General features: G+C 50.6%; 1 protein-coding gene and 1 non-coding gene across 5 annotated transcripts in view; one reads left to right on the plus strand and one right to left on the minus strand.

The window, feature by feature from the left end:
* The window catches only part of SGTA (small glutamine rich tetratricopeptide repeat containing alpha), a 47,552-nt gene that overhangs the window by 10,725 nt on the left and 12,888 nt on the right, over positions 1 to 23,939 (plus strand). For 2 of the 4 annotated variants that reach the window (XM_038740286.1, XM_038740290.1), the window contains exons 3-13: positions 3,448 to 3,569; positions 8,327 to 8,430; positions 8,899 to 8,983; positions 10,912 to 11,011; positions 12,341 to 12,445; positions 12,923 to 13,061; positions 13,452 to 13,514; positions 14,845 to 14,882; positions 15,336 to 15,425; positions 16,207 to 16,351; positions 19,062 to 20,503. In XM_038740286.1, the coding sequence (XP_038596214.1) occupies positions 3,470 to 3,569; positions 8,327 to 8,430; positions 8,899 to 8,983; positions 10,912 to 11,011; positions 12,341 to 12,445; positions 12,923 to 13,061; positions 13,452 to 13,514; positions 14,845 to 14,882; positions 15,336 to 15,425; positions 16,207 to 16,321 (939 nt within the window). In that variant the 5' untranslated portion in view covers positions 3,448 to 3,469 and the 3' untranslated portion in view covers positions 16,322 to 16,351; positions 19,062 to 20,503. Of the gene's footprint in view, positions 1 to 3,447; positions 3,570 to 8,326; positions 8,431 to 8,898; positions 8,984 to 10,911; positions 11,012 to 12,340; positions 12,446 to 12,922; positions 13,062 to 13,451; positions 13,515 to 14,844; positions 14,883 to 15,335; positions 15,426 to 16,206; positions 16,352 to 19,059; positions 20,504 to 23,939 lie in introns of those variants that run through there. The other 2 variants (XM_038740287.1, XM_038740289.1) reach the window with 2 other exon arrangements.
* Positions 2,892 to 2,998, minus strand: LOC119920508. Its single transcript, XR_005448250.1, has one exon. It is a non-coding gene; the product is annotated as a U6 spliceosomal RNA (small nuclear RNA).

Genomic DNA, 23,939 nt, shown 5'->3' on the forward strand with positions numbered 1-23,939 from the left:
GTTTGCTGAGTAACCTTGGGCAAGGCATGTCACTTCTCTGTGCCTCAGTTTCCTCATCTACAAAATAGGGATTCAATACCTAGTCACCCTCTTACTTAGACTGTGAGCCCCATGTGGGAAAGGGTCTGTGTCCAATATGATGATGATGGCATTTGTTGAGCGCTTACTACGTGCAAAGCACTGTTCTAAGCGCTGGGGGGATACAAGGTGATCAGGTTGTCCCATGTGGGGCTCAAAGTCTTAATCCCCATTTTGCAGATTAGGTAACTGAGGCTCAGAGAAGTTAAGTGACTTGCCCAGTGTCACACAGCAGACATGTGGCGGAGCGGGATTCAAACCCATGACCTCTGACTCCAAAGCCTGTGCTCTTTCCATTGAGGCCACGCTGTGACTAACCTGTATCTATCCCCGTGCTTAGAACATTGTTTGACACAAAGTAAGTGCTTAACAAATGCCATAATTCATAATTCATTCCTCTCCCTCCCTTCTTCTCCCAGCACTTAGATGTGTTACGGGTAGATGATCTGTCATTTGTCATTTCCGTATTTGTTCATTTGGGTTTGCGCCTTCTTCCACTGTAAGGCCCCCGAGACCGTGTCTTATTTTTCTCTTTAATGCCTGACTACCCAGTACGGTACTCTGTTCAAAGTAAGAGCTTGGTAAATACTGCTGGACCCCCTCCCAGAGAGGGGAAATCATTTTTCTTCCTTCCCTTTGTGCCTCATTCGGCTCCTTTTCTCCATCCTGTTTCTATTTCCATCTCCGATCAAGCCTTTGCTTGGACTCTTTGCCTTTTAATAAAGATGGTATTTGTTACATGCTTACTATGTACCAGGCACTATACTAAGCATTAGGGTGGATACAAGCAAATCGGGTTGGACACAGCCCGTGTCCCACGTGGGGCTCACCGTCTCAATCCCCCTTCTAGACTGTGAGCCCGCTGTTGGGTAGGGACCGTCTCTATATGTTGCCAACTTGTACTTCCCAAGCACTTAGTACAGTGCTCTGCACACAGTAAGCCCTCAATAAATACAATTGAATGAATGAATCCCCATTTTACAGATGAGGTAACTGAGGCACAGTGAAGTGACTTGCCCAAGGTCACACAGCAGACAAATGGCAGAGCCGGGACTAGAACCCATGACCTTCTGACTCCCAAGTCTATCCACTACACCATCACCATAATAATAATAATGGCATTTATTAAGTGCTTACTATGTGCAAAGCACTGTTCTAAGCACTGGGGAGGTTACAAGGTGATCAGGTTGTCCCACGGGGGGCTCACAGTCTGAATCCCCATTTACAGATGAGGGAACTGAGGCCTAGAGAAGTCGAGTTGCCCAAAGTCACACAGCCGACAATTGGCAGAGCCGGGATTTGAACCCATGACCTCTGACTCCAAAGCCTGTGCTCTTTCCACTGAGCCATGCTGCTTCTCCATCACCACACCACCACCATAAGACCATCATGCCATTTACAGATATTATAGGGCCAGGGTCCAGCCTATGATTCCGTCTCCAGCGGCGGCCCCAGGAGACTCAAAGGAATGATGAGTCGGTCACCCATTATCATGGTTAGGGATGGTTTGTTCCAAACCCCTCTTACACCTTCTAACATCGCTAACTTCTCCCTGTGTCTCCCTACGTGTATATCTCTTTTTTTCTCAATCAGTTGTATTTACTGAGCACTTACTGTTTGCAGAGCACTGTACTAAGCGTTTGGGAGAGTACAGTACAACAGAGGTGGTAGAAACATTCCCTGCCTATAACGAGCTTCCGCTCACGCGCTCTTTCACTCACTCTATCACACCATGGGAGCACCGTTCCTCGGTCAGCCTCAGGTCTGTTCCACCCCGAATTCTGTCTTTCTCTGTGGCATCAGAACACTCGGAGGTTTTGTGTGATAGTTGCCCTCCTGGAAACTGTGTTCCTGACACTTTTTCCCTCCCAAAGATTCCTAGACTTGTCCTTGTCTTTATATTGCCCTTTGCCAATCTGTGCCCAACCCGTTTTCCTCTAAAGCTCCCCTTCCACCCCACCCTGGGGTTCGGCTGGCTGACAGGAGTCCTGTTCCCTCAGGCTTGCCCCTGTGAGACCGACCTAAGAGCTTTGGGATTCTTCCGCAAGGACTCCTGAGGGAAGCTGGGCTTCTTTATTTTACCATAGCAGAGGTCGCCAGGAAATTAGCCAGAATGTCATGTGCTGCTCTGAGTTGGCTTGCTCAATGCATGCCTTTTTCCTAGCCAAGGTCTACTCGGAGCACAAAAGCTCTTTCACTTGGTGTTGACAGACGTCAGCAAAGAGGAAATGTACTGGTGTGGCAGATTGATAAAATTCAGCACTAAATTTTAGAGCCCACCCCCTCCCACCCCCAAGTCATACCAGGTGGGGTTGCACAGCTCTCCCAGAGGCTGGAGGTGGTGGGGTGGTAACCAGAGATGGAGCAGAGAAATTTGGGGATGGTATCCAGGTCCTTTCGAGGGATAAATTGATTTTGACTTTATTGTTACCATCCTTGTGATTAAAACTCATAAACAAAGTCTTATACCCAATCCTGACCAGTCCCACTTTACTTTATTAGCCTTCATCTTCATCAGCACTTTCTGGGTGCCCACTGTGTGCAGGGCACTGTACTAGATGTTTCGTAATAATAATGATGGCATTTATTAAGTGCTTGCTATGTGCAAAGCACTGTTCTAAGCGCTGGGGAGGTTACAAGGTGATCAGGTTACAGTCTTAATCCCCATTTTACAGATGAGGTAACTGAGGCACAGAGAAGTTAAGTGACTTGCCCAAAGTCACACAGCTGACAATTGGCGGAGCTGGGATTTGAACCCATGAACTCTGACTCCAAAGCCCATGCTGTTTCCACTGAGCCACGCTGCTTCTCCTGAAAATACGGAACGCTTCGCAAATTTGCATGTCATCCTTGTGCAGGGGCCACACTAATCTTCTCTGTATCATTCCAGTTTTAGTGTATGTGCTGCTGAAGGGAACACAGAGACAGATGTATGTCCCTTTGTCATTCCCATTTGATTTTAAGCTCTTTGAGGGTGGGGACTGTATCATTTCCTTCTATTCTTTGTTCCCAGGTGCCTAATATACAAGTACCTAGTAACTGCTGCCCTCAAAGCGTTTTCAGTCTAGTGGAGGAGCCTAGCAGACACAGATCAATAAATACCCCCCAACTTTAAATCCGTGATAAATAACAGTCACTTAAGAGGACTGAGGAGAAAGGCGGAAGAATAATCATGGAGGGCTTCCTGGAGGAGGCAGCTTTGAAGAGATGGGTTTATGTAATGAGCTGGGTTGACAAGCCAGACTTTGGCATGCGGAAGCGTGTGGGATGTACTCACAGTGATAGCATTGCCATTTTTAATCCTGCTTCTGGATTTCCTGTGTTTGGCATCTGTAAATTCTGTTTGGGTTTTTTTCCCCCGCTCTTCAGGAACCATCTTTCAGGTGGCAACATGGAGAACAATAAGCACCTTGCTTACTCTATCATCCAGTTTCTCCATGACCAGCTCCAGAATGGCGGACTCTCTCCTGACGCACAAGAAAGCTTGGAAGGTAAGTGGTAGGGAGATACCCATCCGTGGTACTGGGCTCAAGAGGACCTCTTCCCCACCACCCCCAGTCCCTCCGGGCACCATTTTGGATATATCCTGACAGCTTCTAGAGTGGATTTCTGGGCGGCAAGAATATGGGCGTGAGCCCAGACATCCTTTTAGGCGGCTTGCCTTCCACTAAAATGGTCTGACTTTGGGGACCGGTCACCTTAGGGTAATGATAATTTTGGTATTTGGAAAGGACTTACTGTATGTCCATCAGATCAGACCCAGGGCTCACGGGTGTTTAATCCCCATTTTCCCGGTGAGGAAACTGAGTCACAGACTTGCCCAAAGTCACACAGCAGGCGTGTGGCGGAGCTGAGGGTAGAACCCTGTCCACATGTTTTGTTTTGTGGTCTGTCTCCCCCTTCTAGACTGTGAGCCCGTTGTTGGGTAGGGACCGTCTCTGTATGTTGCCAACTTGTACTCCCCAAGCGCTTGGTACAGTGCTCTGCACACAGTAAGCGCTCAATAAATACGATTGAATGAATGAATGAACCCTGTCCTGTGCTTTTTCCTCTAGGCCACATTGCTCTCCACGATCAAGCAATCAGTCAGTGGTATTTATTGACCTCTTACTGCATGCAGAGCATTGTGCTGAGTGCTTGGGAGAGTAGGATGCAATCGAGGTAGTAGACATTATCCATGCCCTTGAGGAACTTATAGTCTTGTCCTCCTCTCTGCCCCTAAGCGCTTCCCACACCTGCCTAGGAATGATGAAGCCAGGGAGCCAGTTGGGTCGGGTAAAAACGTGGCAGTTCGGACTCAACCCCTGACCTATCCTTTACTTAACCCCCCATTCCCCATAAAGGGCTCGCCTGTACTGTGTCAGGCCTTCCTGTTGCCTTCACCGATCAGTCAATTAGTGGTATTTATTGACCACTTCTTGTGTGTAGAACACTGTACTAAGCCTTTGGGAGAGTACAAGAGAATTGGTAGGCTTGTTGTGGGCAGGGAATGTGTCTGTTTATTATATTGTACTCTCCCAAGCGCTTAGTGCTCCGTACACAGTGATCGCTCAATAAATACGATTGAATGAATAGACACGTTTCCTGTCCACAACGGGAATTTTCCCCAACCATCAAGTTTTTTGTAACCCTGGGCCCTTTGGCTTGCAACACTTCAACGGGAGGGTTTCTCAGCTCGAGGAGCCCAAGGTTTCTTGGGTAAATCCCCACCACCCTCCTGTGACTGACAGTTTTAGTCCCCCACACCCGCATGGGAATTGATTGGGGGTCTCCCATCTGGGCCTGCTCCAGGCTGAGGGTATAGCCGGGCTCGGAGGGGTTCGCCCACGTCTCACCCGTCCCCCGATATGGTGGACGTGGCACCCTGGAACCCAAAACACACGGGCTTTGCCTTTGATAGAGAGGACAGAAATACTATTACGAAAGCTAAGGCAAGGTAGTTCCAAGGAGTAGTCAGTAAGATGAACAAGCGACTGGTATTGACCAAGCTCACCGCAGATAACAAAGGTTGCACCAGTATAAGGTCAAAAGAGCCGCAGATCAAATCCAGTCCAGAAATGCAATTCTCTCCTAATTCTTTTGTACCATTCCTTCAGTCAGTCAGTCAGTGGTGTTCCTTGAGCACCTCCTGAATGTAAAACACTATACAGTTGTGCTTGGGAGGGCATGCAAGAATCAATCAGTGGTATTTGAGTGCTTACTGTGCACAGAGCACTGTACTAAGCACTCAGGAGAGTACAACAGAAGTAGCGACATGATCTCTGCCCATAATGAGCTTACGGCCTAGAGGACAAGAAGCAAGATACACGTTCCCTGGCCTCAAAGAGTTTACATTCTAGTGGATTGAGCCGGAATCCAGGGGCCTAAATAACTGCAAGTTACTTATCCATCTAGGTCTTTTCTGTCCATCCATGTGGCTTCTCCTTAACCCTTCCAAAGTGGATGTCCTGATTAGGTCACCCTCACAGCAAAGAGCCCTTCGCTTCCTGCAACGAATGTTTTAAACCCTCACCTGCTCCTCATCCCCAATCCAATTCTTGGATCCATCTTGGTTCAGCTCCAGTAATACTATCAGGGCTCTTCCCCATTCACCTGTTTCATTCCCTTTTTAAGGCCGGGCAGTAGGCTGAAAGCTATGAAGATGTAATTGGGGATGATAACTCTTAGCCCTCAGAGGTGTTGGGAGGGTAAAATGAGATAACGGATGCGAAAGCACTGTGGAAAGTAAAAAAATGCTATAAATATTGAAGGTACTACTAAGTGGCCTTTCCCTAATTATGGGCTAGATACAAGTTAATCAGGTTGGGCATAGTCCCTGTCCCTCGTGGGACTCACAGTCAAGAAAAGCAGGAGAACAGGTATTTCTTAACACAACGCTCTGCATACGGTAAGCATGCAATAAATACCGTGGGCAGTTTTATCCCCATTTTACAGAAGAGGAAATTGAGGCCCCGAGGAGGCAAGTTTCTTGCCCAAGGTCAAACGTCAGGCAAGTGGCAGAGCCAGGATTAGAACCCAGGTCCTCTGATTCTCCGGCTTGTGCTCGTTCCATGAGGCCATATTGCTGCCTTCTGCCATTTTAGCCAGATAGTGTCTTTTTACAATGCCATGGGTATGCAGGGCAGTTTAGAAATCCAGCCGAGGTCTCTGAGTTCACGTATTCCACATCCCGGCTCTGCCAGTTGTCAGCTGTGTGACTTTGGGCAAGTCACTTAACTTCTCTGTGCCTCAGTTACCTCATCTGTAAAATGGGGATTGACTGTGAGCCCCCGTGGGACAACCTGATCACCTTGTGCCCCTCCAGCGCTTAGAACAGTGCTTTGCACATAGTAAGTGCTTAATAAATGCCATTATTATTATTATAATCCACAGCTCTTGGCACCCAGGCACACAGAATCATAGTCTTCAAAGGCTTGGCAGCAGAAAAAAAAGGCAAAACACAGCCGCATTGGCACAACCCTTGCTCTCCTGCCTCCCCTTCTGCGTTTTGCCCCAGGGGCCACCTCTGTCCACAGAGGAGGATTCAAAAAGCAAACCAGTGTTGTCGGGTTTAACTTTGTCCCTGGTCCTTCGTAGCTTCAGCCCAGAACCATACCGGCAGCTCAAGGCTGCCGAGCCTAGTCTCAGCATGGTGGTTTTGGTATAATTCCTCTGACTCCCCTGAAAACAGAATCGTGGGGCCCTTAGGGAGTCGTGGCTCTGTCCGACTTGCTTGGTCTTGGGGGTCCAGCTCCGGACTGGCAGAGTGGTTCTTCGGGCATGAGCCTTACAGTGTGTTCTTGCTTGCACTTTTAGGGCCCTTATGCTCTCAAAGTGCTTTCACTCCATTGATCTATAGGCAGGTGGCCATCTGCCCATTATACAGAAGAGGAAACGGAGGCACGGAGCGGTTAAGTGCTGTGGCTAAGGCCCCACAGTAGGCCCGTGGCAGGAATCGGGACTAGAATAATAATAATAATAATAATAATAATGATGGTATTTGTTAAGCGCTTACTATAGGCAAAGCACTGTTCTGAGCGCTGGAACTCAGGTCTCCTGACTCCCAGATTTAGGCTCTTTCTGTTAGACCATGCTGCCTCCCTCCATCAGCAGGCACAGCTCTGAGAGTCTCCCTCCATTCATTCATTCATTCGTATTTATTGAGCGCTTACTGTGTGCAGAGCACTGTGCTAAGTACTTGGGAAGTACAAGTCAGCAACATATAGAGACGGCCCCTACCCAACAATGGGCTCGCAGTCTAGAAGGGGGAGACAGACAACAAAACAAAACATGTAGACAGGCTTCCTCCGAGGAAGGAAGTCACCTGGGCCTCGTCATCCACTCTCTCCTGTCTCCCTCAGGGACCGTTAGGCAAAGGGGCCTTCCCAACACTGGGTTTGGAGTGGTCTTGCAGGACAGAGTCCAGCCTTGGTTCTGGTTTCCGATTTGATGGATTTCTTGCAATCATTCTTGGTGTGGGTTCACCAGTGAAGGGCTCGCCGGCCACCGGCATTTGATCCCCCCCAATCCGCAGATTCAGCAGGCAGCTGCCAGAGGTGAAGTTCAGGAAGATTTACTTGCCATCCGGTAAGGGCTCACATTTCAGGGAGCTGCAGGTTTCACAGACAGTGGAGCCTCCAGAGACAGCAAGCTCAATCTCTCCTCTCTCCCTCTGCCACTCTCACATGTTTCTCTCTCTCTCTCTCTCTCTCTCTCTCTCTCTCACACACACACACACACACACACACACACACCCTCATCCTCCCCCCGCCCATCCTCAGCCAGCCATTTGTTTGTCTCTCGCTTGAGTGACAGTGTCCTAAATGAAGACTAGAGAAAACAGGTGGCCCAAGGAATCACACCCTTGAAACCGGGGCAACCTGGTAGCCTCTGCATTTATGCCTGACTGACCAATGGTTAAGTAAATCCCACAGATTGACTCATCTGGACACTGTCTGAATGACTGACAACTCCAGACTGCCTCCCTGCCCCATTTGCCCTGTCTGATGAATCAGAGACCCTTGCCCGTTGAGCCTATAAGAGGGTTGAGGGAGTGGGAGGTTGGGGTGCAGGCGGGGCCAGTTTTCCCCCCATGGTCCTCAGGCCAGACTGCTGACTTCTCACCTAGAAGTCCAGTTCTAGTGGGGAACAGACTCGTAGCGACCTCCACTAACCTTTCTGCCTAGGGGAAGCTGACTTAACTTCAGCCTGCAAGGAGGGTTTTCGGAGGCCTGGAAGGAATTCATTTTACTCTTCCTTTTTTTCCCAGTGGCAATTCAATGCCTGGAGACAGCCTTTGGGGTGACGGTGGAAAACAAAGAGCTGGCTATGACCCAGACCCTCCCTGAAATATTTGCCGCAGCTGCAGGAAAGGTGAGGACACCCTTAGCTGTCGACTTCTTAAATGGAGACCTGAAAGGAGCATCAGACTGTAATTTTTTCCTCTAGTAAGCCATCAGTGTCCAAACTGTTCAATCATCTCTTCCCTCTGTGTTTGTGTCTCTGTCTGTCTGTCTGTCTGTCTGTCTGTCTGTCTCGGTCTACCATCAGATCATAAGCGCGTACTTTCCTGGGTCAGACTCATGGTCCTAGGAATCTGTCTCAAACTGTGGTATCGAGACAGAGAAAACGGGTGATTGCCCTCCTGGACACCCGCCCTCACAATCAGGGATAGACTGTGATTGATGTTCAGTACTGATGGCAACTGGCAAACTCCCTGGGGCTCTTAGTTCTGGTCTCCTTGCCCCTCCCGCTGGAGGGCAGGGGGCCGGCGTGGATTCTGTAGAACAGGACTATTCGCGTCAGGTAAAACCTCTTGCTTTCTGTTTTTGCTAATGGTAGGAGCTGCCTTACGTCCCCTTGAACTCCCAGTCCTCCCCGCCGTCTGATGAAGACACAGCCGAAGCTGAGAGGCTCAAGACTGAAGGTAATCGTGAATGGAGTTGGTTCCCCTCAAAGGGGTTTCCCATTTCCCTCGCCTCACACCCTCCAGCTGGAAGAGGCCTGGAGATGAACAGATGTTTTATTCATTCATTCAATCGTATTTATTGAGCACTTACTGTGTGCAGAGCACTGTACTAAGCACTTGGGAAGTACAAATCGGCAATATATAGGGATGGTCCCTACCCAACAGCAGGCTCACAGTCTATAAGGAGGAAACAGACAACAAAACAAGTAGACAAGTGTCAATACCATTAGAATAAATAGAATTATAGCTATATACACATCATTAGTAAAATAGAGTAATAAATATGTACAAGTGCTGTGGGGAAGGGAAGGAGGTAGGGCGAGGGGGGCGATGGGGTGGGGAGGAGGAGGAGGAGAGGAAAAAGAGGGGGCTCATTCTGGTAAGGCCTCTCAGAGGAGGTGAGCTCTCAGTAGGGCTTTGAAGGGAAGGGAGGAAAAAGCTAGTTTGGTGGATGTGTGGATGGGGGGCATTCCAGGCCAGGGGTAGGACGTGGGCCAGGGGTCGACGGTGGGACAGGTGAGAACAAGGCACAGTGAGGAGGTTAGCAGCAGAGGAGTGGAGTGTGCAGGCTGGGCTGTAGAAGGAGAGAAGGGAGGTGAGGTAGGTGGGGGTGAGGTGATGGAGAGCTTAGGTGCCAGTGGTCAAGGAGATGAGTGGGAGGAGTTTGAGGGGGTCGGAGGGAGGCGAAGGTGAATTGCACACGTGTGTAACATTCTGCTCACTCGCCGTGGTCCCAGTTGGTGAGCCCGGTGAGGCAGGCGATTTTTAGGAAACCTTTTTCTGGTTCCCTTGGTCATTCAGGGCGAGCAGTGCATCCCTAAATAGGGCTGCTCAGGCACCAAGTCAGTGCCAGGAAAAGCAAAGATTTAAAAGATTTGGGGGCATGCACGGGTCCACAGGCTGCGGGTAGCTTCCTGGCTCTTGTGCAGTGGCCCTTGGCTCCCACCAAAGCTGAGCTCCTTCTCTAGTCCCTTGAGCCCCCTCCTGCTCCAAGCGAGGTAGGTGCTTGCTGAACATTCATTCATTCATTCATTCAATTGTATTTGTTGAGCGCTTACTGTGTGCCGAGCACTGTACTAAGCTCTTGGAAAGTACAATTCAGCAATAGAGACAGTCCCTGCCCATACTGGGGTTCCAGTCTAGAAGGGGGGAAACAGACATCAAAACAAGTAAACAGGCATCAATATAAATAAATAGAATTAGAGAGATATGCACATCAGAACAAGTAAACAGGCATTAATATAAATAGAATTATAGATATGTACATATATACACAAATGCTGTGGGGTGGGAAGGGGGGCAGAGCAAAGGGAGCGAGTCGGGGTGATGCGGAGGGGAGGGGGAGCTGAGGAAAATGGGGGCTTCCCCTTCCCTACTTCACCTTTCTTCTAGCCTGGCCAGCCCCGTCCCTTTCTGAACGTGGGTTGGCCACCTTCGGGGAGATTGTGTGGACACTGGGAGACTGGCCAAGTGGGGAGTGGGGATGGGAGGGGCATCATGTCATGTAGAGAAGCAGCGTGGCTCAGTGGAAAGAGCCCAGGTTTGGGAGTGGTCATGGGTTCTAATCCCAGCTCCACCACTTGTCAGCTGTGTGACCTTGGGCAAGTCACTTAACTTCTCTGGGCCTCAGTTACCACATCTGTAAAATGGGGATTAAGATTGTGAGCCCCCAGAGGCAACCTGATCACCTTGTATCCTCCCCAGCGCTTAGAACAATGCCTTCCACATAGTAAGCGCTTAATAAATGCCGTTATTATTATGTCAGGAGGAAGCTGTGGCTCGGATCACCCTGATTTTAAACATTCACATCTCTGTCGTGGATTACATCGTGGCACACTTTTCTCTCTCTTTTTAAAGCATTTCAAAAGTTTTGTATCTCTTCTTAGGAAATGAACAGATGAAAGTAGAAAACTTTGAAGCGGCTGTTTCTTTTTATGCAAAAGCAATCGAGTTAAATCCAGCCAACGCCGTGTATTTTTGCAACAGGTAATTGACACTATTTTTTCCAACTTTTGTGTGCCTGTCTGGGGGTGAGGTGTGTGGTGTACAAGCTTGTGTGGGTCCTTTGGGGAAAATGATCCAATTTGTGACCACTGAGAGCACAGAACTAAGCACTGGAGCAGGTTTGGCCATGAATTTGTCACCTGCTTTGCTGCTCTTTACTTGAGCTTGTGTGTGGGGTGAGGAGGGATGCTCCTTGATGAGTCTGGGGGTGGACGTGAGGGGGATGTAGTCAGTGGGGAAGGGTTAACCCTTGTGCCTGCAGGGAAATAATGTCTTTTAACACGAAGTTGAAAAGCCTTGTGAGGGTTTCGGCTTTGGTGTCTCCGGTAATTCAGCCTAACCAGTGTTTGTCATGATAAAAGGGGTGGGTTAGGGTCTTTGACTCTCTAGCTTCCTTTCTCTTTCAAGCTCTCTCTTCCCATTTCTGCACAAGGCACTCTCCATCCATTTGTGTCTAATTCACTGTCTCCCTTCCCGCTGTTTTCCTCCAAGTCTTGTGCCACTCTTTCCCACTCCCTTGGGAGCCCCACCTAACAAGAAATTAATATGGAGATACTGATTTGCCAATTTCATTTCCTGGTATTAGGAAATGAATAAATTGTACAGAACATCTATTAGCAATTTGCAGCTTTCTTAAAGGGTGGCTCACGCGCTAATCAATAACTGGGGGGAAGCTGCGTGGCCTAGTAGAAAGAGCCTGGGCCTGCGGGTCAGAGGGCCTGGGTTCTAATACCGGCTCTGCCGCTTGTCTGCTGTATGACCTTGGGCAAGTCACTGGGGTGGAGGGCGGTGCCAGAGGGAACTCTGGACAATGCCACGGAGCCCAGGAGCAGCAGTGGTGATGGCTTTTTTTATTCCTTTTTTTTTTTTTTAATGGTATCTGTTAAGCGCTTACTATGTACCAGGCACTGTAGTGACTACCGGGGTAGATACAAGCCAACTAGGTTGGACACAGTCCCTGTCCCACATGGGGCTCACAGTCTTAATCCCCATTTCACAGATGAGGTAACTGAGGCCTAGAGAACAGAAGTGACTTGCCCGAGGGCACGCAGCAGAAAAGTGGTGGAGCCGGGACTAGAACCCAGGTCCTCCAACTCCCAGGCCCGGGCTCTTTCCACTAGGCTACGCTGCCACCCAACCACGAGTGCCGGATTGCACCAGTTTACTGTGGCAGAGGCAAGGATGGTGAGGGCTCCATCCTGCCCTGTTCTCAGTGGATGAGCCCCGTCTGCCAGTCTGGCTCTCTGTCAACCCCTAAAACCCTTTCTTCTCTCTCTCCCCCGGCCCTGGGTGTTTCCATTTCCTTCTCAGAGCCGCAGCCTACAGTAAACTTGGGAACTACGCTGGAGCCGTGAGGGACTGCGAAAGAGCCATAAGCATCGATCCAAACTACAGCAAAGCCTATGGCCGAATGGGGTAGGTCCCAGGCACTGGGGAGGTGGGCTGGGTCACGCTTGGGGCGGAGAATCAGAGCGGGGCGGAGGTGGCAGTCCTTGGGGTTTGGTTCCCGATGGGACTCAACTGGCTGAACGTCAACTGTTTTCAGTGGCGACAGGATTGACTGATCATCTACTGTGCACAGAGCCTACCGTACAGAGCGCTATACTGGGTGCTTGGGAACGTTCAGTAGAAATGGGAGAGTCAGGGTCTCCGCCCTCAAGGGGTTTATAAAGTAACAGGCAAGAGCTTAATGCGGGGCTCTGTACGCAGTAAGCGCCCAATAGATACCATTGATCGAATGAGGCAGTGAGCGTAAATAGTCATTCTTTGCCCTGTGTTTTCGGATGCTGGGATGCCCATCTCCCTCCAGAAGTCTTTATTATGTTGTTATTTCTCGTGTCGTCTGCCCACCCTCCCTCTATGTCTTTCCCCATCCTCCTACCTGCCTTCTAGTTTAGCTCTTTCAAGTTTAAACAAGCACACAGAAGCTGTAGTTTATTATAAAAAAGCCCTGGAGTTGGATCCGGACAACGAAACGTACAAATCCAACCTAAAAATTGCCGAGCAGAAGATGAAAGAGATACCTAGTCCTGTAAGTCCTTTAACACCCTAACTGGTTTAATTTGAATGGGGTCGGGGGAGAGGAAAGGGGACCAGAAGCCAGAGACTCCCAAATTCTGTCAAAGGGGGGAAGTTTCCAAAGCCATCCACTCTGTCTCATGGCTTCTGAGTTTTTCCAATTACAAGGAGACTGGGGATTTGGACCAGTGGTTCAAAGCACCTTTTTGGGACAGCCTGGGAAATTCAACTGTTCATTTTAAAAGCCACCTCCTGGTGAGCTGGGGTGGGTAGACAAAACCGTGTTCTGTTTTTCAAGCTGCATGTCTTTTCAATACCAAAATGGGCCCGGCCACTGACGTATATCAGGCTAGAGATCCATTTCCAAATGTCCCTTAATGAAATCTCTGTCTGATCTTTGCAGACGGGAGGCACTGGAGGCTTTGACTTAGCCGGCTTGCTGAATAACCCTGGCTTCATGAGTATGGTAATGTTCTCCACATGCTTGGTCCAATTGGCATGGGTAAATTGTCCAGGGCCTAAGTGGGGAAGTGAAGTCCTTTTCTGATTGCACTGGGTTGAATATCAGACAGGAGAAAGCCAGGGGTATCTGAAGACCCTTCCCATAGAAAGACAGGGTCAACGGTGGTAGTGCTTTGTACAGTTCCTGGCACTCAGTAAGGACTTAATAATAATAATTGTGATATTTGTTATTATTGTCATTATCATTATTATTATTCGTCCCAGCACTGCGGCTGGCCTATTCTTAAGACCTCAGGCCAGCCTGGGCCACATTTTCCTTGTCTGTAAAGAGGGTTATTAACCCCTACCTCTCTGGCAAGTTGGGAGAATAAAATGAGATCACTGATGTGAAAGTGTTTTGGGAAAATCAGTGTCATACATTGTTAATATTCCCTGAGCCCAAACTCTGGGTCAGCTGTCCCTGCTGGGGCAAGCCCTTTGGGGTTGTACAGAGTCTTTGTTTCTCTTAGTAGCTTAAGCGCTAGTCTTATGATGCCTCGCATATTAGCCAAGTGAAGTTAGAAAGGTTTACTGTGAGTCCATTTCCTCGGGGAGGGGGTGCTGGGGTTGCCACGCTGCTCCCATCATCTCCCCCAACCCGTCAGCCTGGGCTGCAGGGACTGCAGTGTATGGTGTCTCTCCCTTGCCTCCCGCCACGAGGATTAGCATAGGGAGGATCAGAGGCTGACGTACTGACGTCAGTATAGGCTTTGAGATGAGACCACGGATTTGTAAGCGGGCCTCCCATCCCGTCTGCCCGATGCCTTCCTCCATTAGCATTCAAATGGGTTTACCCGAAACGGAGTTGGGCCAGGAAATTCCTGTCCCTTTTTTATGGTATTTAAGTGCTTACTATGAGCCAGGCACTTTATTAAGCACTAGGGTAGATGCAAGTAAGTCAGGGTGGGCACCTGTCCATGTCCCACATAGGGCTAACAGTCTAATCCCAGTGTTACAGATGAGGTAACTGAGGCCCAGAGAAGTGAAGCAACTTGCTCAAGGTCACACAGCAGGCAAGTGGCAGAGCTGGGATTAGAACCCAGGTCCTCTGGCTCCCAGGCCCGGGCTCTTTCCACTAGGTCACACTGCTTCCCTGTAGGTAGATCTATTTTCTTGAGATTGGCTCCCTCCTGTCAATCAGTCATGTTTATTGAGCGCTTACCGGGTGCAGAGCACTGTACTAAGCGCTTGGGAGAGTACAATATAACAATAAACAGACACATTCCCTGCCCACAACGAGCTTACAGTCTAGAGGATTGTACCTAACCAAGGTGTTTCTGTCTTTGCTTAAACAGGCATCTAACTTAATGAACAACCCTCAAGTACAGCAGCTGTAAGTTGGAATCTTCTCAGCCTTGCTTTTCTCTTTCATCTAGCCCAGTGTTGGGCCGCTGATAGCAGCTCTCGGGGGCACTATGGGACGGGGCGCTTTTGGGCTCCCATCCTCATGGCCAAGGGTGGACTGTCGAACAGCCCCCAACTCTCCTTCTCCATCCTTATCGGGCGGCTCATATTTTGGCAGTGAAATGTCTTCAGGTTAAGAGCAGGTCACTGTAAGATTGGTCACAGTTCCTGGGCAGTGTTGTGAATGGCCAATTGGCCGGGGGAGGGCTCTTACTGATCGTGAAAGGAGGCCTTCAGGCAGCTGCGGGAAGCTATGTGTGTGTAAAATAAATATGTGAACCTGGGGAGGCGGGTTAGTCCGGAGTACCAGCAGACCATGGGGTCTGAGATGGGGGAGAAATGAGTCCAGCCTGCCTGGGAGTAATTCATCCTCTGTTCACAGCATGTCGGGGATGATCTCTGGTGGGCATAATCCCATGGGAGCTGCCGGAGCCAACGCTTCCCCAAATGACCTGGCCAGCCTCATCCAAGCGTAAGTAGACTGGTTGGGTTGGGGTGCGGAGAGCGGGTGCATGGGAGAGAGGCTGGGAGGGGAGAGAGCCCTTTGAAACGTAGAGGTCCAGACTGAATCAGAGTCCCTTCTCCTGGTAGGAGAAACCTGTCACGGCACCTCAGACTGTTTTCAGGAAAGGCTGGATGCTGCGCCCTGTCCCTGCAGCGACACCGTTCATTCATTCATTCATTCAGTTGCATTTATTGAGCACTTACTGTGTGCAAAGCACAGTACTAAGTACTTGGGAGAGTACAATATAACAATAAACAGGCACATTCCATGCCCACAATGAGCTTACAGTCTCGAAGGGGAGACACTCTCAGACCCACAAGACCATCCTGGGTGCCTGCTGCTGAGCTCTGCCCTGGGTGCCCACTGCCTGCCGGGTTCTGTCCCAGCCACTCGGGCACGGACGGAGGACATACATCATGGGCCTAGCTGAGAGGGAGGCAGTAGACAACTGACAAGGCTACTGTAGTCACAGGTAGAAAAGCTACACAATAGATCCAAGGGAATAAAATAATGAATAGCAAGCAGAAAAATTCCTGAATGCTGAGGGGGTGGGTGGGTGAGAGAGGGAGAGAGATGCGTCAGTCGGGGAAGACCTCCTGGGGGAGGTGACTTGGAAAGGAAGAGATATCATCCCAAATTAAGGCTATAACCACGAGGTCAGTCCCCTGGATTCCGGACTGGAAACCAGATTCCCCTCTGAAACAAATTTCTCACTGATTCCCTCTCCCTCTCCGCTGTCTCTCCCCAGAGGCCAGCAGTTTGCTCAGCAGATGCAGCAGCAGAACCCAGAGTTAATAGAACAGCTAAGAAGCCAGATCAGAAGTCGGACCCCCAGTGCCAGCAATGATGACCAACAGGAATAAGAGAGAGAGAGAGAGAAAGAGAGAGAGCAGGTGAGTTCTCAGCGCCACCCATCCACTCGAAAAGAAACGGGGTCCTAGGAAAGTGGTGTGGTCAAGTGGAAACTGCCAAAGCGGGCGGGTGGAGGGGCTGGGCTTCATCGCTGACCTGCTGGGTGACTTTGGGCTGCTCTGTCAACCCCTCTGGGCTTCCCCCCCACAATCCCATCTCCTCCCCTCCCCCAATCTGTAAAATGCAAGTAATGTCTTTCCTCTCTATTTCATTCATTCATTCATTCAATCGTATTTATTGAGGGCTTACTGTGTGCAGAGCACTGTACTAAGCGCTTGGGAAGTACAAGTTGGCAACATATAGAGACGGTCCCTACCCAACAGCGGGCTCACAGTCTAGAAGGGGGAGACAGACAACAAAACAAAACATATTAACAAAATAAAATAGATAGAATAAATATGTACAAGTAAAATAAATAGAGTAATAAATATATATATACATATATACAGGTGTTTTAAAGGGTTGGTGGGAGGAAAGGCAGCAATAATACATGAGGAAATGCTGTGGGAAACAGTGTGGCCTAGTGCAAAAAGCCAAGACCAGGGGGTCAGAGGACCTGGGTTCCAATCCCGACTCCATCACTAACCTGCTGTGTGACCTTGGACAAGTCACTTAACTTCTCTGTGCTTCAGTTCCCTCATCTGCAAAATGGGAACTCAATACGTGGTCTCACTCCTATGTATTTTGTGAGCTCCAAGTGGGGTGTAATTATCCTGTATGTATCATGTACCTGTATCTATCCCAGCGCTATAGTACAGTGCTTGGCATTTAGTAAGTACCAAATGCCACAATTATTATTATTATGACTGTGTCAGGGGGACTCAGTCCACTGCACTTTGGAACCTGGACGTCAGAGCCTTCCTCCTCCAGTAAGGTCTCTGACTGAGACTGTGCCCCTAATTTCCTACCTGCCTGGGAGGCAGCAGAAAACGGGTTCTTGGTTCCAGGGAGGTTTGAAGAGATTCATGGAGAAGTGGGCCATGATAAGTTGCTAGAGGGGCAAGTTAAGGGTGGTTCATCCCTAGCCAAGAGGGCACCCCTCCAAGCGTCCCAGAGACAGGGTCCTCGGCTGGATGGGTCACAGGTCCAACCCAGTAGTGGTGTCAGGTTTTTTAAATAGGCACGGAGCGGTCAGGCAAGCCCCTTGGGATAACGCAGCGTGGACTGGTGGGGCCGGACCAGGATGGTGTCACTTACGATCTGAGAGTCTGAAGTCACTGTTGGATAGAAAATGAGGGATCTTTGTTGTTGTTCATAATTCAGGTAACAACCTCTTAATGAAGGTCTGGGTCTGTTCCGGATTAGTGAGTTTTCTGGGCAAAACTCAACCCCAGAGTGGTTCTGAGCCGGGAGCCAGATGCCCCTGGCCGATTCTATCAGGCCCAAGATCCTTTCGAGTGATTTCCTCTTCATGTAGCAAAACATTCTGTTAGCTTTCACCATCTCCAGCCCTGACTCCCATCTTTTGGTTGTTATTGCCTCGGGTCCATGAGCTGCTGTGTTTACCCGTTCTAGGTTTATCCTGGTTTTGAACAGCCTCTAGTTCTTGAGCCTGGCTTTATGCCAAGTTGGAATCAGGCTACCCTCCATGGGCCTTCCTCTGCTGGCAGCTGCCAGGTGATTGGGGCCCCCAGGGGCGATGTGGCATTCGGGAAGGGTACATTCTTAGGGCCAGTAGCAGGGTGTTGACCTGTTTGTGGTGGCGATGTAGAGGAAAGGGATCCAGGGGTCAAATGATGGTTAGGGCCACTTGGACCCTTCTTCGCCCAGGGGTGGAAAAAATCGGGCGGGGGGACGCGGGATGCGAGCGGATCTGTAAGGCAGCATCACCGAAAGATACGTAAGGACCCAGCGTCCACGGGCTCTGCCCCGAAGAGCTGAGCAACTGGACCCGGGCAGGAGGGAACCGCTGCCTTCCTTTGTACGGGGAAGGGCGTGAGTGGCAGTCCGGCACCCTGGGCAGCGTATTGAAGCATCTCCGGGGCTATTGCTAGGGAGCGGTTCCGAAAGGTAGGTGAGCCCCGACGATCCCCACCGTGTGAAAGGCTCTAAGTGCTGGGATAAAAAGTCCGAGTGTTTTCCTGATGAGAACTGATCTGGGGTGACCGTGGAGGAGAAAACCCCTTAATCCTGGCATCAGCATCTCCAGTACGGCCTGGGCACTCAAACGTTGACAGGGCAGCGTGCTGAGTGCCTCCCACCCCCACCCCAACCAGGTTGCGTGGCTCTGTGCTAGGTGCTGGCAGAACCGTCGGAAGTACAAGCCCCAATCCCTGGCCTCAGTGCAATGCGGAAGCGCTAGACACAAACCGACTGATGTTCAGCTGTTCAGAGGAGAGAAGAGACAGAAACAAGAGACCCAAGAGACTAAATCGACACCCGAGAAACAGCTCAATCTGCGAGGGCCGAAAGTGGCTGAGCGGGTGGCGTGACTGAGGAGTTGAGGGATTAATCGAAGAGGGCTTCCTCAAGCAGGTGGCCTTTCAGGAGGCTTTGAAGGAGGGGAGGAGAAAGTTGGGGGCGGGGGGGGAGGAAGGGGAGAGGAGTTCCAGGAAGTGGGGAGAAAGACACGAGCAGCAGGTAGAAGGCGGGGAAGGCGGGTGATTTCCTTGGAGAGGAAGGAGATGGCATCTCTTCTTGGTGAGTCGTTGGTTTTTTTATTCCAATTGCATCTACAATCTTTCTCTACAGGAGAACTAGGGACCCTTGAGTCCTTCGCTCTACCGACTGCAATCCATGTGATTTGCCATTTTTCCCGTTGGAACGTCTATGAGAGAAAAGAAACAAAAGTTGGACCTGCATGTGAAGATGGATCCTTACTTGCCCCCTCCTTTTCCTCTGTCCCTTTCTCCCTCCCATCTCTTTGTTCCTCCCCCTCCCACCTCCTCGTTGCCCTTCCCTCCCCTTCCACCTCCCCCAGCAGTCACCAGTCCCTCCTAGAAGAAGAGCCAGCATTAAGCACAAACCAGCATCTGCTCCCTTTCCTGCTCTCAGAAAGATCCATCACCTCAGTGTTTTCCCCAGGGCGCTAGGTCCCCAGCCCCCTTCCTGGGAGCTTAAAGAGTTTTGTCTCTGCCATCTTCTGATCCAAAAGCCACGGCCCGGGGACCTGAGGCTCGGCAGGGGGTGGCCTGGCTCCTCTTCTGGCTTGGCATTTTTTTTCCTCCAAGTTTGTTTCCCGTCCCAGTTAGAAGTCAGTTCCTTAAACGCGCCCATCCTCTTGGGTGGCTCAGCATCTCCACAAGCATTACTCTGGCTGAAGGCCCCCTGCTCGCCGTCAAGCACCACCATCCCAGCGTCGGAGGGCAAATGTGTTGGTTGGGACCATTGGGAGATTTTTTTTTTTTTCCTCAGTTTTGAGCAGTTCTAGAAGCTTTTGTCCATGTGAGCCTTTCTGGGAGGGGAGTGTGGGGAGTATCTCATGAGACCAGTTTGTGTGACTTTCAAACCATTTTGGATATGTGCCCGTTTTCTTTGCTGGTGACTGCACAATCACCCAGCTAAAGATTCGTGGTGTCTGCTAGTGGCCCACCTAGGGCAGGGGAGGAGAGAGGGCTAGGCCTCCCTCCCCACCCCCCAAGCGTCTGTATGTCTCATCCCTCTGTCTCCTCCATTTGCGGGTGAAGACCTGGGCTTCTGCCCAGGAGGAGGGACTGCAGATTTTCATCTCTTTCCCCCTTCTCTGGATGGGAGGGCTAGTGGGAGGCACCCGGACCCACCACGCGGGTTGTAGGTGGGAGCCAGCCACTGGACTGGTCAAGATGTAGCATTACGAAAGGCAGGGGATTGCCCTTCCTTCCCCCTCCCCACCTCTCCCAAGCTCCCAACTCTAGCTGGACACGGGAAGAGTTGAGTGGGGAAAAAAAAGGGGAAAGGAGGGGCCAGTTGAGTCATAAGTGCCGGAATGTGGGAAGTTGTTGCCGTGCAAGGGAATCCTGGGAAAGGCTCCGTAGCTAGAGCTGGCAAAAGTTCACTCCCTGGCCCTTTCCAGAGCCGCTTTGTGTTGTGTTCTAGGGAATCTGAAATCCATTGCTCAGAATGTTTTTTGTCTTTTTTTTTTTTTTTGAACTTTCCGGTTTGGACTTTTGGTGAAGAATGTAACATGTGGGGAATAAATCTACGTTGTGACCTTTTGCTGTGTCTTCAACCTTGGACCCGCTAACCTTGCCGCTTCTGAGCCCAGTGGGCCACTGCCCCTCCCTGCCGAGGTCTGCCCCTCCGTCATCTTTACGGCAGTCGGCCGGGACGGGGGAAACCACTTCAGGTTGTCTGCCCAAGCAGCCAGGCTGCCACCCCTGACCTAAGACCTCTGATTGAAATGGGGAGCTCTGTGGGGAACAGATTTGAGACCCGCTGTTCTACCCGTGAATGGGTCCAGACCCAGGCGTGGCTGCTGTGCTGGTGAAGATTTCAGTGATGCACTTAAGCACATCCACACCCTGTAGGAATTAAGGGTTTTTGGGAAGCTATCCTTAAAAACAATCCCCCAGAGCACAATTTTGGACATTCCTCCTCTCTCCCGGGCGTTCATCTTGGTGCATGTTTGTGTTTGTACCAGACTGGGGTGTCCTCTGGACCGCTTTCTCTTCCCCGTGCTTCTAGGAACCCTGAGGGGCTGGGACCGTGAACTGGCAGACCCTGGGGTGCTGGAGAGCACGGTCCAAGTGATTCCTGGGACAGTAGCATTCTCAGCTACCCCGCCATCATGCTTCCCTCTTTCACGGCCCTTCCGTCAGCCTGCTGAGCTGCGGGCCACGTTTCCATCCGATGGGCTCAACTGCTGGTGGGTTCAAGCTCTCTTCCTTCCTGGGTGCCGGACAACCCTTAGGGCCAGAGGGCTCAGAGAAAAGGGATTTTCTAAGCAATCTCACCACCTACCAGATGGCAGCTGCTCCTACTGATTCCTTGGTGCCACGTGTCTGTGCCGGTGGGGAAAAGCTGCCCAGGACCAGCAGGACACGTTAAGTCTAACAGTGTGAGGCTGGCCATTTTCAAAACTTGCAACTTCGATTTCCACCCCATACCGGGCCCACCGCCAACTGAAAGAGAATCCAGCCTGGATAACAGGCCTTATTCATATGAATTTCCAGAGTTTTCTGTTTGCATCTCTGCTGGAAGTGCCCCACAAGGGCTGAGGATGTCCGGGCCCCCAAATTCCCAGCAAATCACTGTGCCTTTCTGAACTCTGAAGCGAGCCACGGAGCTTTTTAGGCTTACATAGCAGTGCCTTGGATCTGTTTTACCTTTCTCTTGCCAAAAGGTTGAAGTCTGACCTATCGGTTTTATTTAGCATCCTGACCTTACCCCATCAGCCAGCAGGGAGCTATGTGTGGGGTCACCCCCCTTTTGTAGATGGAGATGTGGCTCAGACGGGGAAAATGCAGGAAGTCGGTGGCTCAAGAGTTCAAGTTTTCTGACTGTCGGGCCCGTGCCCACTCCCCAATGCACCAAGACCAAACAGCAAGAGTTAGGTGTGGCCGTCTCATTTGACGATGATGGACAACACCCTCTGCCAGCCTTTTAAAAACTCCAGGTTAGAACCACTCCAACAGGGCTCTCTAAGGAAAAGTCTTGGGGGTTGGAAGCCCAGAAACAGCGTGATATGCAGTGTTATCATGGATCAAAATCACGGTCCATCCAGTCCAGGATTTGACCTCTGGCAACAACACGGGGACTCTCGGAAAAGGCATGTGCTGGTTGTCCTGGACAGCCATCCCCATGGCCTTGAATTCCTCTCTAACAACCCTATAGGATCTACTGGTCCAAGGATCTATCCGAATCATTCATGAACTTGCTGGTGTTTGTGGCTGCCCAACTTTCCATGGAAATTAATTCCTTCTGCTCACCCCGCCCCCCCACCACTGGTTCAAGAAGTGAATTTCTTTTTTTGGAACCTACCATCCTCAAAGCTTCACTGAGGACCCCTCCCCACGTTCACCCTGCCCACCACCTTCAGGATTTCATCTCCTCTCCTCTTGTGTCTTTCCAGGTGATGGAGTCCTAACCCTTTGTCTGAACTTGTATAGAAGGTTCTCCATCCCGTTGACCGCCACTCATTCATACCCCCTCGTGTTTCTGGGGTGCTAATTGCTTGCAGGGCATTGTGCGTAGCATTTGGGAGAGTAGGACAAAAGGAAGACGGTCCCTGCCTTTAGGGAGATTGCAATATAAGGAGTCGAGTGAATACAAATGACTGACAAATAGAGCAGCAGTAGGGCAGGATAGAAGCATTTAGACTTGGGGGCTCAGTACTGAGTGGTTGTTGGATTGACGTGACTTGGGAAGATGGAGATGAATCAGGGAATACCCCGAGGCTGCCTCTCCTCTCCAGCTCTAACAACCTTGCTGAGATGTGGCAACCAGAACTGTGCATGGGATTCCAGGTGGGGGCATACAGTGGGCTTATAGCATCACAGCACTGTGCCTCCTTTTCCATTTTCTAGCCCCTTCCCTACAATATCCAGCACTGAGTTGGTCTTTGGGGGTGGCTGTCACCCATTGGATAGATGACTGACAAGAGCTGTCAACAAAGAATTAATGGGGAAGGCTTGAGTCCCCTGGGAACCTGTCAAGTCCCCAACATGGTCAGGCAGTGTTTTAGCTGGGACAGATTGGGCAGCAAAAGGATGGAGATTCGGGAAGGCTTATTTGCCATCTAGGAGGGACCCACTTTTCAGGGAGCTGCGGGCTGAACAGACAGTGGAGACCCCAAAGGCAGCTAGCTCAATCTAGTATAAACATACCCAACACATGGACACTCTGGCCCCAGTCCGCCCTTTGTCATTTTAGGAGTTGTATTTACTGAGTGTCAGTTCACTGCCCTTGGGTAAGTACATAGAAGCAAAACAAGTGGCCTACCGCAAGGAGCTTATGTTCTTGGGGCAGACAGGCACACAAAATATTTACAGCTAGTGGGAGCAGTAGGGGATCAATCAGATAAGGAGTAGAATGGATATGGCAGAATAAATAATTGACTCTACAGGAGTGCTGGTGGGGTGGGGCAGTCGGGTTCACTCAGTGTCCCAGCTGGAGTCACTGTGTCCTGATGAAGGCTGTGGAGTCTCCGCCATGTTCAGCTCTTGTGGTCTGTACCCAGCGCAGACGATCCTGGGCCTGTCTCCTGAGGGCTGGGGCCACGGTGAGAGGTGTCCTCTCACCCTCCCTGCAGTGCCTCCGGAACCTCCGGTTGCCAGAGTGCTTCCTGTAGCTCCCTCGGCCTTCCCAGAGCACCTCTAGGAGGTGGTTGGGCCATCGGCTGGCGGGTGACACCTCCCCGCCCCCCAAGCTCTGGCCCGTCAGGCAGCCTTCCGGCCTTGTGGCCTCCATGAATCCAGCTGCTAACAGGGGCTGCACTGGGTTGTCAGGGCCTTTAGCTGGCAAAGGCGAAAGCCATTTACCTCTTTGTTGTCCTCTGAGGCAAAGGACAGTCTGAGTAGCCTACAAACTTCACAGAAAACTTGACTTGGGTACTTGGCACTGCATCAAAAAGTTCTATATATACCGGCCTCTCAGACCTAGAGGCTCCTTGCTGGTGCAGTCTCTGGTACGGCAGGGAGCCCACCCACACGG

Source organism: Tachyglossus aculeatus, chromosome X1, assembly GCF_015852505.1.
Source record: "Tachyglossus aculeatus isolate mTacAcu1 chromosome X1, mTacAcu1.pri, whole genome shotgun sequence".
Taxonomy (NCBI): Eukaryota; Metazoa; Chordata; class Mammalia; order Monotremata; family Tachyglossidae; genus Tachyglossus; species Tachyglossus aculeatus.